Here is a 19,740-nt window from a genome sequence, read left to right on the forward strand (position 1 = left end):
TTGAGTGTTTACAGCAAATGCAGGAACACTTAGGACACAATACTCCGCCAAATTTTGCAGACAGCAGGAAGTTAGTACTTTCATATGTGTGCTTATTATTTATCTGACATAAGCAGGGTTACAAGGTTGTGTAGTCAATCCTCACTATGTTTTTGGACTTGCAAAACAGTCTTAGGGCAAATATAAAATTAAATAAAAGTCTCTAATTAGGTTTCTAAAGAGTATTTTTCAGTTTTTACATTTCTTTAAATTGTGCTTGCCAGGGAGGATGGACTGCCCTGATGTGGGCATCATATAAAGGCCGTACTGAAGTAGCCAAACTGCTGCTTGAGAAAGGAGCAAATCCAAACATCACAGGAATGGTAAGTTTTAGTCTTAAATCTCCCCTACTCCCACAAGTTTAAAGTCCTGAGTTGTACACTCATTATCTTGATGAACCTTTTGCATTTTTTTGCAATATAACATTAATCACTATATTTGTAAATGCATTGCTTTAATAATGTATATGACAGCCACTGTTTTTTATTAATTTTACATTTTTTTATTTAAAACAAATGAGTGTATAGCTCTTAACAAGATTCAAATTAGCAGGAGAGGGTATAATAGAAAACATAAGTAGTGTATCTAATCCTACTTGTATAACAATTGTCATTTTTCTGCATCTGTAGAAGTTAATGGAGTTACTCATATGTGCAATTTGAAACAATAATTTGTTTTCATTGTTTCATAATAGTTACCAAATGGGCTAGGTTACATAAATATGTAGCATACATGTGAGAGAATAAAAAACCCAAGATTTTTTAATTTCCTTTTATAAGCAATTTCTATTAAAATATGGGCATGTTGAAACTTGAATGGAGAATTTGTTTATACTGTCAGCTCTCTGGTGTTTGAAGCAACAGTAAACAATCAAGAAAGAACGCTAATGACTTACCTTTCTGATTGTTGATTTCACCTGGTTTGCTATGCAGCTACTGCATGCATGACGTGACTGATCTGCACTCCTGATTACTTAGGGGTATTGCGTAGCTGTCTGTTGCTTCTCTCTTACATTACAAATAGTTATATTAAGGTGAGGATGTGATGAATTTTTAAACCTTGTTTAAGGAGGTAGAAAACAGAATTGATTCAAAACAGTAGACATCGTCCTAGATATCATCTAAACAAGGTACTAGGCAACAGTTATTGAAAAGTAGTTAGATTTATTTCTGTATATTCCCTCTTCTATGGGTTTATAATCTCTTGGAGCATTGTGATCAGTATTATTAATGAAAATATATAGAGACTGATTTTATTTCAAATGAAATTTTATTATTTTTTTTTTTTTAATTCTAAGCAATACAGTGTTTATCCAATTATTTGGGCAGCAGGACGAGGCCACTCAGATATAGTACATCTCTTACTGCAATATGGAGCTAAAGTGAATTGCTCTGACAAAGTAAGTTATATTTATATAATATTTAATTTATTTAATGCTTGGTACATTTTTTGTAAAGGTAAGTTTTCTTAAAAAATAAACATCTATGAGTTTTTTATTGGAAAAACACTTGCTGTTATATTTTCCCCATGACATTAGAATTAGTGTGCCAGAGTAAGTCCTTATACCTGCAAGAGGTTTTTCCATAGTGTACTGGAGATGGTTGTGAATGTTTATTTCAGTGGAACATCGAATGATAGAATAGTTAGGATCGGAAGGGACCTTTTAAAGGTCATCTAGTCCAAGCCCTCTGCAAGAAGCGTCTCCAACCAGATCAGGTTGCTCAGAGCCTTGAATGTTTCCAGGGATGGGACATCAGCCACGTCTCTGGGCAACCTGTGCCAGTGTTCTACCAACTTCATTGTAAAAATATTTTTCCTAATGTCTAATCTGAATCTACCTCCTTCTATTTTAAAACCATTACCCCTCATCCTATCACAACAGGCCCTGCTGAAGAGTTTCTCCTCGTCTTTCCTGTAGGCCCCCTTTAGGTACCGGAAGACCGCTGTAAGGTCTCCCTGGAGCCTTCTCTTCTCCAGGCTGAACAGCCCCAACTCTCTCAGCCTGTCCTCATAGGAAAGGTGCTCCAGCCCTCTGAAACAGCGTGCTTCTTTTTTTCTGAGCTATTGGAAGCCTTTCTATCCTAGGTTGCATAGAAAAATAATTCTATCAGCTATCATCTACAAAGAAAATGCTAAGATGGCTGTTCAAATGCTCGTGTTAATTCACAAGACCAGATTATATCTTTGTAAAAACTAAAGCAGGATACTAAATACAGAGAGCAGTATGATAAAATGTTATAAATGTTTTTGCAGTATGGAACCACCCCGCTGGTTTGGGCAGCGAGGAAAGGTCATTTGGAGTGTGTGAAGTACTTGCTGCAGATGGGAGCTGATGTTGATCAAGAAGGAGCTGTAAGTAACTGTTCATTTTCCAGTGATAAGGTGTGTCTTGTGTGTCTTGTTTTATTTAATAATACAAATACCAAGAAATACATGAAACAATTAAATGTTAATGTTGGAGTCTGTTACTTTCCAGCTATTTGCAAGCTACATGTGAGGGTTATTTAAGCTTTGTGCCGTTTAATAAAAATATTATGCAACAAGGGAGTCTACTGACAATTGACACACTGTTATGTAAAGTGTAAGTTTTAATGAACATAAGTGAATTTAGGTTATTGTTCTCTGAAGGTTAATACTATCAAAATTCTTTCTGTAATCAAGCCTAATATGTCAAACAACTTATTCCTCAGTGCTATGAGAAAAGTAAGTCAAATAAAGTGTCTTTTGAAAATAATGACCATTGTACCGTTTCAGAAGTTGGAAATTTTGTAGAAGTTTTCAGCTGCATATTGTTTTTAAATAAAACAACTTTGAATTTTTGGTTATATAAGGCACTTAAAATGCTCGTCAAAAGAAAAATCAGTAAAACTTAGTGGAAAATTTGGGTAACTTTTAGTATTCGTATGATTATTTCTGAAGTTTTTCAAAAACCTCTTTGTGAGTGATATTGGCAGAACGGGGTGCTTTGATAATACTGTGTTCCCATGTGACAAAATTATTTTACGGTGCATATGACATTCAGGAGTTAGAATAGACTGGTCTGTTTGCATTTGAAGTATTCTCTACTGTAGTACTTAGTTTATTTCTTTTTTTAAAAAAAGCATAGCAAGTAGCAAGTGCACTTTAAAGCATAAAACTGAAGTAACTTTTGGATAGTTAAGAAGGTACTGTCAGTGAGTGTTCTTTGTTATTTAAACTGATACAATTATGACTTTATGGCCACTGTACAATAAAATCTGTTGTTTTTTTTTAAAGAATTCTATGACTGCACTTATTGTAGCAGTGAAGGGTGGCTATACTGACTCAGTAAAAGAAATACTGAAAAGGAACCCTAATGTAAACTTAACAGATAAAGATGGAAATACAGCTTTAATGATTGCGTCAAAGGAGGGACATACTGAAATTGTGCAGGATCTTCTTGATGCTGGAACTTACGTGAACATTCCTGACAGAGTGAGTAAATTTTCATACTAATTGTGGTGGTTTTATATGTATGTAATAATAATATATATTTAAATGCCAGTGTATGCAAATTTTTGATTCATGATTTTTTCTAGCTTTCTATTTTTTCTGCCACCTAGGGTTATTTTTATGTATTGCTATTTTACAAGTATGTTAAGTGGCAGATGTTGCTGTGTGAAGGTAAAGGATAAATTACAGAAACTACTCTCTTTCTTGAATTGTGAGCTTCCATAGGGCATGGAAATGATTTATGGTTTTATGTTTGCCATATCTGTAACATAAAACTAACACTGAACTAACTTGGAGGTTTGAGGTGGGGTTTTTGTGTATTAATACATGTGGTAGTGCTGTTAAAATTGTAAAACAGTGGGCATTATTTTAAAATGTATTTCAGTAAGCATCTGTCATTATCTTTTACAATGAAACTTTTTACTAGGAAACTTGCATATATTAGAGGAAGACTTCAACTCTGGGTTAAGACCTGTAAAAGTAACTGTTGAAAGGTGTGCTGTGTACTTGAGCTGCATTGCATTGTTCAGTAGAGGCATGCAGTGTGGGCAGTGACCAGAGTGGGAATCTGCTTGCTAGCCACTCAAGGATTTATGTGGTTGCTTATATAGGTGCCTTGGACTCTCTGCAGTGTCCTCTTGATAGTCAGGTTTTTTGCAGTGTCAGAGGCAGGTCAAGCAGTGCGCCTTTGATACTATAGGTGGTTGGATACCTAAACTTAGGTCATTCTGTCAAGACCAGCGTTTTAGTTCAGAGCAGTAATACAGTTTTAAGGCTGAATTATCAGTCCCTACATTGAATTGCTTGGGGTTGCAGAGAAGGAAAGAAAACCTCCTAATGTTTGCCTCATAATTTTAAAAGGATGTTTCCTGTATTTTAAGTGTCAGCTTAGCACATTTCTTAGATGGTTATGTACCGAGCTGCGGTGCTGCATGTGACAACAAATTTGATCTTGGGCACATATCGAAGCAAAACTTGAAATATTTAAGAAAATATGTTTCAGTCTCCCTTCCCACCTCTTTTGTCACAAAATTCTAAACTTGTCTGCATTCCTGTGCTTTTAGGAAGGATAAATTATGGTGTTCAGTACAGCTGACTGTATTCTAGAAATGCAGCAAACAATGAGTAGTCTTAGTTCGGTTGCAGGAGTAGGTTTTGATAAGGAAAATTTCTTAGTTTGCAGCCAGGTATGTAATAACATAGAGGTAGAGGATCTGCTACTACTGAGCTGTCTAACTGAATTCCACACCTGTGATTTAGCTATACTTGCATTTATTTCTCCTGGTTCATCATAGAAGTATTAGGTGATTTCAGGATTTCATTTTCTGAAATTCTGTCCTATCCTTAAGTGTGTTAAAATCAGAAGCCTTAAGCAGAATTGTAACTTTGATTTATGTATATACAACTCAATTTACCACAGCAAAATATTTTTTCTTTTGATCAATTTGAGATAAAATCAGCCTTTTGCTTCTTTTCTTTATAACAGTGTAGTGTATGTAAACAAGATAGCAGTCAAATCTGCACAAAAAACCTGATAAAATTCTTTAAAATTCTTGAAGATCTTTTGTAAGCTATGAAACATCTAAAGGAGACAGCCAGCATTCTTGTCTGATTGTAAAGCGGTTATTACTGTGAGTAGTTACTTGTCTGATAGTAAAGAAATTATTACTGTGAGTGATTGGTCTTTCTCTGAACATAGAGAACAACTAGATTTTTTTTTTCATATTCATGGTTAAATTGTGCTGTTATTTTTTAGGATAGTGCTTTAAGCTGGACCTATTTTTGAGGTGTTTGTTGTGCCATAAATATATAATATTTCATCTCTTTCTGAAAAAAAAAAAAAACCATTAAAAATGGAGTCCAGAATTTTTTTCTTCTACATACATGTTTTTTACAGAGATAGAACGATTTTTTTGTATCTTTGTTTAAAATGAGTGTGGATTTCTTAATGTAAATAGGCATAATGGATATTTTTGAGGCGATACTTTATTCTGTGTTGCATTTCTTTTTGCTAAATAGTATTAATTAATCTTCAATATTCTTTCACAATTTTTCTAGAGTGGAGATACAGTGCTGATTGGGGCTGTTAGAGGAGGTCATGTTGAAATTGTGAGGGCCCTGCTCCATAAATATGCCGATATAGATATCAGAGGTCAGGTAAGTACAGCAATGTAAGTGATGAATTGGAATACCAAACATTTATACCATGTTTCTAAAAACTGAGCTTTAAAAACTTACTGTCTGCTCTGTAGGAAACTCAGATTCCCATCAAACATTAAAAATACGTCGTGTTGCTGTGCAATTTTTAAGCTGTAACATGTATGCAATTGCAATGACTTGTAAACCAGCATTTTTTTATATTAATTTGTATAATGGTTGAAAAGTGAAATATGTAAATTGAACTTACTTCACCTGCACTACTGAACAGATTTAAACTAATGAAATACTTTTAAAATACCTTATTATTTTAATACTTAGTATTTTAAATTTAATATCAATGTATTAAAATATGATACACCTTGGATGGTATCTATTGTCAGTGCAGTTCTGTTACTATAGTTGGTTGATTCTTGTCTCTTTCACTGACTTCCTTTCATTGTGTTAAGCAATGTTGTCAGTTATTTTCATGTTTTCTTCCTACCTCTTCTTTCTTTTTTTGTCCTTTGATTAAGATACTCTTTTTATTCTTCTACCAAAAGCTCTCTTACGCAGCACAGTACTTTTTATTGTTACATTCAACTTGCTTTCTTTTGCTTGAAGATGTTCAATTCACTCTGCTTGCAGGCGCGTATGTTCTGCTAAGTTTGAACACAACTAGTCACTGAGAGTTGCAGGGATTCAGTGCCTGCTGTTGATGCAGAGCCTCTTTGAGAAGCCAAGAAGCTTTTAATTTGGAGAAAAAGTAGTGTTTGGTTCTCTTCCTCTAACCTGCCGTTGGGAACCTGGGATTGTTTGTCATCTTTTTGCTGACATGGGTCTGAAAAGCTGGAGCTTTTAAACATCTTGATATGCCCAAGGCAATACAGAAACAGCAAGGGGACTCAGCCCCCTCAGGGATGGGGAAGCTTGTGACTTCTGGCAGTGTGAGGGTGTCTGTACAGCCATTTGCAATGGTTAATGTTAAGGAATACATTTGTGGCCTTATTGACACAGCAGGAGTGAATACCATCAGAGGAAAATTCTGGCTGTGCGCTTCAGATCTTCAGATTAGGACCAGCAGTATCAAAATCGATGATGAGTGCTAGTGTTTAGCAACTCCCTTGCTGTTCAGCACTGCAGCACCTGTCTGCCAGCCAGACCTGTTCTGCCTGCCCAAATCTGCAATGTTCCAGAAATATTGCTGAGTCTTATCCAGCCTTCCAGCAACTGTGTTCCTTGCTGCTCATTCATTCATATGGACACTAGTCAGGGGTGACCTTGAGCAGGTAAAATGCGACTACAGGGCTCTGGGAATGTTGTGGCAGTTGTGGGGGGCTCAGGTGTGTTCTCCTCAGCCCTTCTGGTAAGCACCTGCCAGACCAGTGCCTGACTGTGCAGCTGGTGTTGCTAGCGAGGCTGGTGTCTTTTCAGAAGCCACTTGACTGAAGTACAGAGGACGTGAAACCCAGGTGACCAGAGAGGAAAGAAATCTTAGTGACCAGGCTTGTTAAACTCGAGAAAGGCTTTAAACTCAGTTTTCTGCAAAACCTGTGAATTGGGAGAGGAAGAGCTACTGGTGTACCAGTTAGATTTGGTGATTTTACCTTTGCCATGAGCTCTGCTAAAAGTTGCATATTATATACTGTTTTCAATATAGTGGTTGTACTTTACATACGGTTTTTGAAATTAATCCAGCCTGTGTACTGTTAACATTTAATACTCTTTTTTTTTTTTTTTTTTTTTTTTTTCTCTTCTCTCTCTCCCCAGGATAATAAAACTGCTTTATATTGGGCAGTTGAGAAAGGCAATGCTACAATGGTGAGGGATATCTTGCAATGCAACCCTGATACTGAAACATGTACAAAGGTAATGATTAGAATTTTAATTTAATTGCTGTGTTTAATGTCTGTTCTTTTCTCAACTCCAATGGGATATTAAGACATAATACTAAATTCAATTTTTGTGAAGTGTTGGTATGTTTCACTCTGTAAAAAAAAAAAAAATATATATATATTCTGAAATACAGAATTTATTTTTAGCAATGGGAATGTCTCATTTGTTGATAAACGTCGTCTACTACTAAAACTTGATAGCAGGGAGAGCATGGATATTTTACCTCAGCATCATTGACATGGCCACCAATAAAGAGTAGAGAGCAGGTCCTACTGGAAACCAAGGAAAGAGGTTTCTGATATTACTAAGCATGAAAGTTCAGACCACCATTTATTACATATACAGGAATTTAAGAATAGAGTAAGTAGTATATATAGCAATGGATTGCTTCTTCCATGAATCTCTTTTCAAATATCTTGTATTATATCTGAATCTTGTCTTTCTCTGTTTGACACTGTTAGTAACAGAAATGTATTTTGTTCTGTGAGTCTAATCAACCTAGAATACAGAGTTTCAATAACATCTACACTGAAGTGTTGTTCCTTGCACAGTAACATACTTTATTAAAAATCCTCTTGAAACTTTGGGGTTTTAAAATTATCACTAGTTTTTGCTTGGTTTTGAGCATACAGAGAATATCTTTTTATTAGTCCTACTTTTCCTTTTTAGGATGGAGAAACACCACTTATAAAGGCAACCAAGATGAGAAATATTGAAATAGTAGAGCTTCTTCTGGATAAAGGAGCTAAGGTCTCTGCTGTAGACAAGGTAAAGAATATTTGTTTGTTTATTTTAGCACATTTAATTATTTTAGTTTTGCAGCAGAATTTTATAGTGAGCTGTCAAGGCTAATACAGAAAGAGAGCTTCCCGTATGCTTAATAATTAAATAGACCGTAATACTTAAAGGCTTAGTCTCTCATATTCTTAATAATTAAATAGATCAGAATACTTTAAATATAAATTAATTCCCATCATTAATATATGGATTTCTTGTTTGTATTGCAGTGCTTCTAGTAATATGAAAAGGAAAAATTGCAAGTGAGGAATAAAACTTTCACTGATCAGAATACTGATTCCTAGTACACTTGAGAAAGAGCATAAAGAGTGGTTGTTATTTGTCACTGATGTTTAGTTTTGATTAATAAACATTAAACTAAGTAACGCCAAGCACAAAGACAACAGTTTGTTGCTGTCCTCTTATGCATTACCTACTTTGACTGTAAACTTTTTAAATACAGGAACATTTATCTTATACTTTTTTAACCTCTTAGTCTTATATTTAGGGCAAATAAGTAATAATGTTGATTTGATGTAATAAGGAAAGTTTTACCAGAAAACTTTTTGGAGAAGTCTGAGCAAACATTGAGCAGACATTACATCTAAGAAGCACTATCTCTTGTTCCAAACAAATTTCTGAATTTGCTAGTAGACACTTGTTTCTAAATAGAGACTACAGCTTTCATGAACCTTAAGATATGATTATAAACATTTAAGAATGAAGATAGTGCCTTAGATTTAGCATTATAAGAACTACCTTTTCACAAGTATTTTCAGAAACTTTTGTAATACTTTTTGAGGGGGAAAAATACTTACTGTAAGGCTGTTGAGAATAAGATGTGTTTCAAGTAAATAACACATCTGAAAGGATGTGGAACATACGGTCTATTCATAATCTTAAGAATTCATGTAAGATATTACTAATTTTTCACTTAATTGCAGAAAGGAGATACTCCCCTTCATATTGCCATTCGTGGAAGAAGCCGTAAACTTGCTGAGTTACTTTTAAGAAATCCAAAAGATGGTAGATTGCTTTATAGACCCAACAAAACAGGAGAAACGCCGTACAATATTGACTGTAGCCACCAGAAGAGTATTCTAACACAGATATTTGGAGCCAGTAAGTATAAGTATTTAATTTTATATTTTTTTAAATTGCTTGTATATTGAAATTCCAGTTTATTCAATTCTGTATTTAAAAGTGGTAACTCTTTAGTTTTTTTAAATGTCGCAACTAATGGGAGAACTTTAAAAAAATCCATTGACAAAAAAATTCGTTATTCTAAAAGGGTAATAAAGGTCAAATATGCCTCTTACTTTGGACTTTTGACATTGGATGCTGTGCAAGTTCTGTTAATTGCTTTGTTTTTACTTAGGTCTTACTTCTGTAGGAATTTTTTTTTCTGTGACTTACTGTGATTTGGGATTTAATTTGAGTCCTTTGTGATAAGCTCTAACGGTTTTGATAATTATATAACATGTATGTCTATGATTTAAAATTTCTTTGAATTAGTATGTGCCAGTAAAAACAGCTATTGTATGGGAGGAGTATATATACAAATATAGGCAAACCTGTCATGTTTTTATGTATTAAAATTGTCATATTGAAGAGATGTCTTAAAGCAAAGTTCTGTAACGGGGTATTCGTATTACAGGGCACCTGTCTCCCACGGAATCTGATGGTGACATGCTGGGTTACGATCTGTACAGCAGTGCTTTGGCTGATATCTTAAGTGAACCAACCATGCAGCCACCTATCTGTGTAGGCTTATATGCACAGTGGGGAAGCGGAAAATCTTTCCTACTTAAGAAACTGGAAGGTAAAAGTTGATTTAGCTTTTTCTGTAGGTTCAAATCTATGAAAAACATCATATGAGAGTTACTAGTTTTTGTGGCAGCTGTTGGTCCGTGTAATGTTACGTCAAGTCTCTGTTTCTGTAATGAAATGATTTAAATTTTAATGTAGTAAGTTCATCCATATGTTGCTTTGTTCATTTATACAAAGTCATGACAGTCTTTGAGTGTTGCTGTCTATTGTCCTGTGGGTTTCCTGCAGCAGTGAATCTACTCTTTAGGTACTGCTGAAAGTATGGCTGCAGAAATATGCCTTGCTAGGGGTATTTATGTGTCAAATCAGGTTCAGACCTCCTTTGCTGCAGTATTTATTTATTGTGCCTCCTATGTGTCATCTTTTTTTTTTTTTCTTTTTTTTTTTTATTTAAGAGCAAATTCTAGGCTATGAGTACTTTTTCCCTGTAGTGTATTTTCTCAGCATCTAGTTTTCTTCCCTTTTTCCTTTATTTACTTTGAACTTTTTGAACTTTCTGAAATGACAGAGGAAGGCAAGTGCAGTATATGAAGAGAGTCAATATTTTTCACAGTGGAAATAGGCATCTTATTACAGTTTTAGCTTTTTGTCACAAATTGTTTTTCTGAGATGTTTCAGTATAATTCAAAATACCAGTCTTAATGTTTCATACTTTGTGACTTCTGTGTTTTAAAAAGCTTTGGTATTAGTCAGAATGTGTCTGCAGAATGTCTTTGCATTAATTTTGATTGCTTCATGTCATAAATAAAAAGCAGTGTGCATTTTTGACTGTGATGTTTATTATTTATGAGCTCTTATATTTTTAAAACACTTTTTCAGTATTTTCTCCCTATTCCTCATCCATCTTTCTATTCTGGATTGTGTATTTAATGTTTCTTATTCAATTGATCTTAAATTGTTTCTTCAGAAGTTCCTATTTTATTTCTGTTTGTTGATTCATATTTACTAAAGACTGAAGCCTTTACATTGTACTATTATATCTGACTATTTGAGGAATGTGGTCCAGTTGTCAATGGTGGAGGTTTTGGGGGTTGTTTTTTGTTTGACAGATGTGGTGGATTTATTTTTCTTGGTGCTGTAAAATATGTTTTAAACTTTTGAAGAAGAGCAGGAAATGGCATGGCTTTTTGTCTGCCTTTAAAAGCAGACGATCTGCTGCAAACAGTGCAAGTATTATGTATTTAAATGGTTTAAAAGCAGACGATCTGCTGCAAACAGTGCAAGTATTATGTATTTAAATGGTTTCACTCATTGCATGGATGAAAACTTAGGATTTTACACTAGTGTTTGAAGAACTCAAGCATCATCTTTTTTGGTTCAATAACAGGGAAAAATCTAGCGAGAAAGTGTTTCTTTTCAAAGATTATAATTGTAATATTTTTTTTTTTTGCTTCCTGTTCTAGAATGATTTAATATGTTAACTGGTCTTTGTCTTTTTGTTTTAGATGAAATGAAGACTTTTGCAGGACAGCAGATTGAACCTCTGTTTCAGTTCTCCTGGCTTATTGTATTCCTCACACTTTTGCTGTGTGGAGGTTTGGGTTTATTGCTTGCTTTCACAGTGGATACAAAGCTTGGAATAGCAGTGTCACTCAGCTTATTAGCAGTTCTCTACATTTTCTTTAGTAAGTCTTGTTTTATATTAAGTTTCTGAAAGTTTTTATCTATTTTTGGAATTCAGTATTGTTTAGTAGACGTGCTTTTGTATATTAACTTCATTATGTTGCTCTTACCATTCTCATTTTAGCCATAACTGTTAAAAATTCATTCAACTCATTTTATCCAACTCCATGCTTTATCTGTTCAAACTTAATGGTTCTTTCAGTTGTGAACGTTGACTGGAATATAGCAATAATATCTTTTTAAAATTTGTAATATTTTAGCTGTAATTTACTTTGGTGGCCGAAGAGAAGGTGAGAGCTGGAACTGGGCCTGGATGTTAAGTACCAGGTTGGCAAGACATATTGGATATTTAGAGTTGCTTCTCAAACTCATGTTTGTGAACCCACCAGAATTACCAGAGCAAACCACTAAAGCTTTGCCTGTCAGGTTAGTTAATTAATTAATTTGCTTTTAAATGAATAATTCAGGTTCATTCTGATACTTTTCAAACTGTGTGTATTGATGTGCATGTTTATATTTATATGAAAAGCTGTTTGGATTCCTGTTTGAAAAACAGTAGCTGTGGAAGAGCATGTAGTCAAATGTTTCAGTGTCAAGAAGACAGAGGTATTTTCAAGAAAAACTGTGGAAGTTACTGCTTTTTAGTCTTAGGGGTTTTAACTTTCATACTAACAAAAATTTGTAACAGACAAAATAATTCAGCTTTCTAGTTGTTTCATTGCTTACTTTTAAGTTGTTTGTTTTTTTTTTTTTTCCCCCTTTAAGTAGAGTATCAGACTGCTCAAAGCTTTTAATTTACCTGAAAGCAAAAAAAAAAATACCAGTATGGTTTTGTTTGTTCCTGTTCTGTAGAGACTTGTATTTTAGCCTCATGGTGCTTTTATGTAATCTTGTAATCCTCCATAAATATTTGAAAAGAGCTCAGAATGTGATTGTAAAAATACTTCTGAATATTATGTTTTGGCATCGTAAAGATATTTTTATGTTTTTACTGCCGTCTGAGGTGCCGTAAGTGATTTGATTATTTTTATCTTTTTAAGAAATCATGTTTTGGAATAGAAAGTGGAGCAAAGAAGAGGCTGATAACAGGAGAAGAAATAAAAACTACTTAAATTCCATGTAGGATTAAAAAAAAATTAGGTGCCTTACACTTTGTGCCACTTGAAAAACCTTTTAGCTGCAGAGATGCAGGAAGATTTTTGTTTTGGTTGCCAGAAAATATTTAAAGCTATCTAAAGTATACAAAATATATGTTCTTTCTCTTTCAGATTTTTGTTTACGGACTACAATAGACTGTCCAGTGTAGGTGGAGAAACTTCATTAGCTGAGATGATTGCTACCCTGTCTGATGCCTGTGAAAGGGAATTTGGTTTCCTAGCAACAAGGCTATTTCGAGTTTTCAAGACAGAAGATACACAAGGTTTTTATCACCTGAATGACATTTCTGTTTATTCCATTTCAGATGACTGTTATCAGGGATTCTGTTTTCCACGTTACCGGCTCTAAAAAGCTTGTAGCCGTGCAGAAATTCATAGAGAAGGAGAAACTCTTGGTATCTGGATGCAGTACTCCAAGTGGGGTCTCACCAGAGCAGAGCAGAGGGGCAGAATCACCTGTCTTGACCTGCTGGCCACGCTTCTTTTGAGGCAGCCCAGGATGCGGTTGGCCTTCTGTACTGTGAGCGCACATCAATGGCTCATGTTGAGTTTCTCATCCACCAGCACCCCCAAGTTGTTCTCCTCAGGACTATTCTTGGTCCATTCTCTGCCCAGCCTGTATCTGTGCTTGGCGTTGCCATGACCCTTGTGCAAAACTGTGCGCTTGGCCTTATTTGGCTTCATGAGGTTCTCACGGGCCCACCTCTCCAGCTTGTCAAGGTCCTTCTGGATAGCATCCTTTCCCTCCGGCGTGTCAGCTGCACCACACAGCGTGGTGTTGTTGATGAACTTGCTGAGGGTGCACTCTATCCCACTGTCCATGTCACCAACAAAGATGTTAAATAGAGCTAGTTCCAATACTGACCCCTGAGGAGCGCTGCTTCTTAACCTCAGTGAGACAGCTTTCATGATGCTGTAATTTCTCCCGAAAATGACTTGAGAATGGCAGTATAGTGCTAGCTTCCTGTGATTATTTGCGGTAATCATCTTTTCAGTTTCATTTGTAATCTTACATTTCTCTTGTATTCCTCTGAAGGCTCTGTTGCCTTCCTGTGCTCTTCCTAATTATCTAATTGTGTTTTTTTTTAATTCTGTCTGTTTGAGGATCTTACATGTCATCTCCTTGTCTCCAGATGTTTGTAGGCCTAGGGTCATACATTTCTTGTCTCTAGATGTTCATAGAAATTCTGTGTAGGTTTCTTTTTTGTCTCCTGTGTCTTTAATTTTTGTTATGTCTGTAAGCTTGCAGACAAGCCTATTCAATTGCCATTTCATTGTTGGTGATTCCTAAGTCTCTCTCTAATCTAGTTCTCTTTCTTTCTAGCTAGAGGAAACTTACATCCCTACTTAAAAATGTCTAGAAGTGAATGTCATTATGACTGAGCTGTTATTCTTCTCTTCTTGCTCCTCACTCCGATCATTACGCATTTATATTGCTTTGTCCTGCATCACAATCCTGTCACATATGTCAGTAAAGTGAAAGACCTTTCCAGCTCATACCCTAGTCCAGAATATCATACATGGGCCATGTATTACCCTTGGCTATTCGTTCCACCTAGCATATTTAAAATTTGTTTTTTCCATTCCAGTTCAAATACTGATTTTTAGCTGTCGTAATTTTGTATCAGATTATTGCTGTGTCCCATTCTTTATTATCAACAAATGTGTATAGAAGATGGGAATCTTCTAGATGTGTACACCACTAGATTTGCACAGATCCTAAAGACAGAGCTTGCTGCTTTGGAAAAAAACCTCTTTATTTAATCACTGCTTTAGACGTGTTAACCTCCAACTGCAGTATTTCTGTCTCTTCCTTATCAATCCAATTGAAGTCAGGAGGTCTATATTATCTTCCTGAGGCCCTTACGATCTGTCCAAACCTTACATACTGCAGTCCTCCTTTGTTTGTGTATGTTTTAGTGTTTGTCCTGGTTTTGGCAGGGATGGAGTTAATTTTCCTCTCAGTAGCTGGTCTGTTTTGGATTTCGTGTGTGAAGAACTTTGATAAAAACCACCCTGATGATACCAGTTGTGAATGAGACCAAGGACACTGTCCTGCTTTCCAAGTCTCGCTAATTTGCAGATGCAGGAAGCTGGGAGAAAGACAGACAGAATAATTGATCCAGACTGGCCAAAGAGAGTATTCCATGCCATAAACGTCATGCTCAGTATATAAGTGGGGGCTGGCCAGAGTGGGTATCTGCCTTCCTGGCACCCATCTTTCTCCCTCGTTTTGCTGGCGTCGTTCCCTCTACCTTGCTGGCTCCCTTTTGCTCCTTTGCTTGCTGCTCGGTTTTGTTTCCGTGATCGCTGCTCGGGACGGGCTGTATCGGTCATTGGGACATTGGGTGGTGAGAAAACATGTATTGCTCACTTTGTATATTTTAATATCCTTTTATATCCTTCTGTTATTATTGTAGTTTTCTATTGTTATTTTAATAAACTGTCTTCATCTCAACCCACGAGTTCTCCTTCCTTCCCAATTCTCTCTCCCATCCCACTGGGGAGGGGGAGGGGGAGGGTGGGTGAGAAACTGTGTGGTAATTCGGGCTAAGCCATCACAGTGTTCGAGAAAGGATAGTCTCAGGTTTTAGCCTTACAATTTTAATTTAGTTCTCCAGTGGCACCTTTACTATTAGCTTATGTAGGTATCGTGTTTCTGTTTAAAAGTGAATAATTACCATAGTGTTTTCCTAGGCTTTGCTTTCATAGATACACTTTACTGAGTTCTCACAAAAGGGATGATACCACTGATATTGACTCTATTTAATAAAAATAATTTCCATCTATTGTGGATTTCTTGAAACAATGGAAATAAACTGAAGATTAAAGGAATATGTCCACTTAATAGATGGTAACACTGCAGTAACCTTTTGTATAAGTTAGTGTCTATGAGAAGCATGTGAGTTAATAGATTTTGTACTCACCTGTGATAACATTCTGCACTCATTTTAACAGCAAATACTCCTTTCCTAGGTAAAAAGAAATGGAAGAAAACCTGCTGCCTCCCATCCTTTGTGATTTTCCTCTTCATATTGTCTTGCGTTATTTCTGCGATTGCCCTGCTGGCAATTTTTAATGTAGAACCAGACAACATGACGGTGAATGCTATTCTGATATCAGTTACCTGCGTTGTTGGTTTGGCCTTTATCTTGAACTGTCGCACGTGGTGGCAAGTGATGGATTCAGTTTTGAATTCTCAAAGAAAACGTCTTCACAACGCTGCCTCCAAGCTTCACAAGTTGAAAAGCGAGGGATTCATGAAGGTAAGCATTTATATGAATTTACCATTAAAAGAATGGAAACAAAACCCCAGACCTGTAGCCTTCTTAAGATGGAGTGCCAATTATTTAATCAGGCCAAGTTTCACAACATTAGAATGAGTCTTGGTGAGATTTTACTGAAGGGGAACACTTCTGTTCCACTGGTAATTAACACTTAGTGTGCAAGATCTGTCTGCTCAACCAGGAATGTTAAATTTGGATTTTCAGTTTCTAATTTTATTTTTGCTGGGAGGAAGGTACTAGGGAAAAAGGTGTTCTAAATGATCAGTATTTAGTAAAAACTTACTTTGGATCATAAAATCAGAGTAACTTTTAAAATATTCTAAAGGTGAAAAACCAAGCCTTACTTTGGCTGTCTTCGAGACCTCTTTACTAGGAAAGGAATGATAGCACTGGAAGAACATTCCAAAATGGTTCACATATTTCATGAAAAATGACGGAAAATACTAATGTTTTGCTGGGTTGTATCTAAACTGATAAAAACTGTACCCATCAGGCTGTCATTGAATATCCTATATGCTCCTATTTGAAAATAACCTTTAGCATCATGATGGTTGCCTCCATAGATTACAGCTAATACATTGTATAACAATATGTTGTGCAGATATTTTTGTAACACAGAAGACCTTATCTGTGTCTTGCTACTGTTTCTTAACATTTGTTTTTTGAGTGGTAGTTATCTGGCATAAGTTCAGCTGTTTAGGAGTTAGGTTCACCCTTTGCAATCAAAGAGGAGAAGTGAGTGTTTCTGGAAAATTATTCATGTGACTTCTATCATCTTAATGATGAAGTTAGCGGTGAATAGCCACTACCTAGTAGTTGCTAAAATTTGGGCAGGTGAATTCCACCTTTGTTTCTGTATTTAGGGTAATTGTTAAATCTGTAACTTAATCTTGAAGAACTTAAAAAAATCTTCACATTGCATATTCTAAATAGATATGACTGAGCATTATAGTAATAGTGTACTTCAGGTGGCTGGAAGGCAGACTAGTGTGCTTTTTATGCAGAGCAATTTTTGAGGATTAGCTGAAGCTACAAATATTCTTCTGTTTACTGTTTAAATACTGATCTACAGTGCATAAATATTATTTTCTTTTAAAATAACATTGCAATGGAATTTAAATAAGGATAGTTTGTTACATTAAAGTGGAATGTGCGATTCTGCTCTACATTTTTTGTGCAAATAGGAAAGTACAATTTTATAAGTGACATTTTAGGACTTTCACTTTGGGTATTTATAAGTGTTTCTTTTTGTAATCTTACTCTGAAGTATTTTTGGGACAAGTAGCAATCTGCAGAAGGAATTATGTGCATTTTTTGTGAATTTTAATTGTTATAAATATGTCTCTTCCTTCATTGCTTTTCATTTTTATAGGTTTTGAAATGTGAAGTGGAACTGATGGCCAAAATGGCGAAAACCATTGATAGCTTCACTCAGAACCAGACAAGGCTTGTTGTAATTATTGATGGATTGGATGCTTGTGAACAGGACAAAGTTTTACAGATGCTTGATACTGTGAGTTGGATCATTTTATAAAGATGATCTCTAGGTCATCTGGGTGATCTCTTGCATAGATGAGCTCAGATACATGTGGTTATTGTCTGTTTTCCGTAGGAAGAAGGCATGTATACAGAGTCTGTGTGTTGTAGTCGTTTAATGTTGATGTACGTTGGCATAACTGTAATACTGAGAGTGATGGGTTTTAAAAGTTGAAAACTAAATCCCAGTAGGACTGTACACGTTAATACTTGTGAAAAGTTTTAAAATAATCAGATGTAAATTATTGAAAATTAGTATCCTGTTGAAACAAACTTACAATATTTGGAGAGTCTTTTGTACTTACTTTTGAAGTACTTTAGATTAAAAGTACTTAAATGCTAAATATTTGAGGGAACTCGGGCATTGCTGCATGATACCTTGTTGGTGATGACTTCAACTGTAACTACTACTGCTAATTTGTCATGTATGCTTATTTCTAATTGTGGATAAGTTTCTAACATGAGATATCTCATGTTGAAGAAACTCATCTCTACGCATCTCTTATCCCCTCAAGTTTGCAACTCTATCAGAATGAATATAAAATGTTGAGTTAGATGTTCGAATGGCCCATAGTTACTGTTAGTTATTATTAACAAGGTGTACTGTCTACTTTTTTACAGGTGCGAGTCTTGTTTTCAAAAGGTCCGTTTATTGCTATTTTTGCAAGTGACCCACACATCATTATAAAGGCTATTAACCAGAATCTCAACAGTGTTCTTCGTGATTCAAACATAAATGGACATGATTACATGCGAAATATAGTCCATTTGCCTGTTTTTCTGAATAGCCGAGGGCTTAGTAATGCAAAAAAACTGATGGTGGCTTCGACAACCAACGGGGATATTCCTTATACAGATAATGCAGGTAAGATTATGCAGGAGGATAATAGGAAAGTTGCAAAACCAGTCTTCCAAAAAACTGGCTTTTGGAACAAACTATTTAAGTAATTGTTACTTTATAGATCAGTCAGTTGTATATGAGTGGAGAAAATGACTACATTTTGTTTTCCTTTCCATAGGATTGCATGAAGAGGTTGACAGGAGAGTTTCTCAGAACAGTCTTGGAGATATGACCAAGCTTGGTAGCAAAACTGCTCTAAATAGGCGGGTGAGAAAGACTTTTAGTTTAAATGGAGAGGCTGGTAATACTTTTTTCTTTTCTGTTATTTTCTATTTTCTTTCACATTTTAATGATGTCAACTTGGAAGGCTTATCAGACTGCTCTTCTAAAATTGATAGAAATGATCCATCTAGGAAAAGTATATTCTTAAATCAGATTGATGCTCTATCAAAGAGGAAAAAGTTTGCTTGCTCACCCAAATGTTCTCTTCCACAAATACTTAAATTTGATTTTTGTGTATAAGCCCTGTATCACTTGATCACAGGATATTGCAACAAGGGGCAGTAATCAAACAAATCAGGCAATTTAGAATGTTTTGGGACTAGACTTATTGCAACATGTCCACCACGCTTTCTTTCCTGTTTTCTGTTCTATTTAACCATCTTTACACAAAATCAGAAAGTGGTTGAATAAAAGGTATCTAGGAAGTAGTGAAAAGCAACGCAGAGTCTGAGGTTTCTGAGCTGCCACAGGTAGAGACTTGGTGAGTTTTGCAGCAGAGGAACCTGATGTTCACTTTAATTTTAAAATTTAATTAGTAAATTGATGACACAACTTTTTGTAGAGACAATAGGAAACGATGATGGCAATGGTAGAATTAGTAACCTTTTTACAAAATATCTCACTTTCACCCTCTTAGAATTGGCATGGCAGTAAAATATGTAGCTCTTACCAGTTCTTGGCTTATGTGGAAATAATGTTCACTGTTACACAGATAAATCAGAATTAAATTCTAGTAAATGTTTTTATATCAACCTCACAGACACGTATTCAGAAAGGTTCTAACTTTATAATGAAGTAAACCAGAAGTATTTCAAATACATAAAAGTTTTTGACAGTAGTCACTATTCCTTACTTTTTTGTGTTG

At 35.4% G+C, this 19,740-nt stretch overlaps 1 protein-coding gene across 9 annotated transcripts in view; it reads left to right on the forward strand.

The window, feature by feature from the left end:
* Positions 1-19,740, forward strand: part of KIDINS220 (kinase D interacting substrate 220) — an 83,215-nt gene that overhangs the window by 17,335 nt on the left and 46,140 nt on the right. For 8 of the 9 annotated variants that reach the window (XM_086743799.1, XM_086743798.1, XM_086743803.1 and 5 more), the window contains 16 exons: positions 264-362; positions 1,337-1,438; positions 2,293-2,391; positions 3,295-3,492; positions 5,569-5,667; positions 7,417-7,515; positions 8,212-8,310; positions 9,264-9,441; positions 9,977-10,141; positions 11,595-11,774; positions 12,033-12,198; positions 13,041-13,192; positions 15,906-16,195; positions 17,589-17,729; positions 18,374-18,617; positions 18,772-18,860. In XM_086743799.1, the coding sequence (XP_086599925.1) occupies positions 264-362; positions 1,337-1,438; positions 2,293-2,391; positions 3,295-3,492; positions 5,569-5,667; positions 7,417-7,515; positions 8,212-8,310; positions 9,264-9,441; positions 9,977-10,141; positions 11,595-11,774; positions 12,033-12,198; positions 13,041-13,192; positions 15,906-16,195; positions 17,589-17,729; positions 18,374-18,617; positions 18,772-18,860 (2,400 nt within the window). Of the gene's footprint in view, positions 1-263; positions 363-1,336; positions 1,439-2,292; positions 2,392-3,294; positions 3,493-5,568; positions 5,668-7,416; positions 7,516-8,211; positions 8,311-9,263; positions 9,442-9,976; positions 10,142-11,594; positions 11,775-12,032; positions 12,199-13,040; positions 13,193-15,905; positions 16,196-17,588; positions 17,730-18,373; positions 18,618-18,771; positions 18,861-19,740 lie in introns of those variants that run through there. The other variant, XM_086743806.1, reaches the window with a different exon arrangement.

Source organism: Chlamydotis macqueenii, chromosome 3, assembly GCF_036417535.1.
Source record: "Chlamydotis macqueenii isolate bChlMac1 chromosome 3, bChlMac1.mat, whole genome shotgun sequence".
In the NCBI taxonomy this organism is placed as follows: Eukaryota; Metazoa; Chordata; class Aves; order Otidiformes; family Otididae; genus Chlamydotis; species Chlamydotis macqueenii.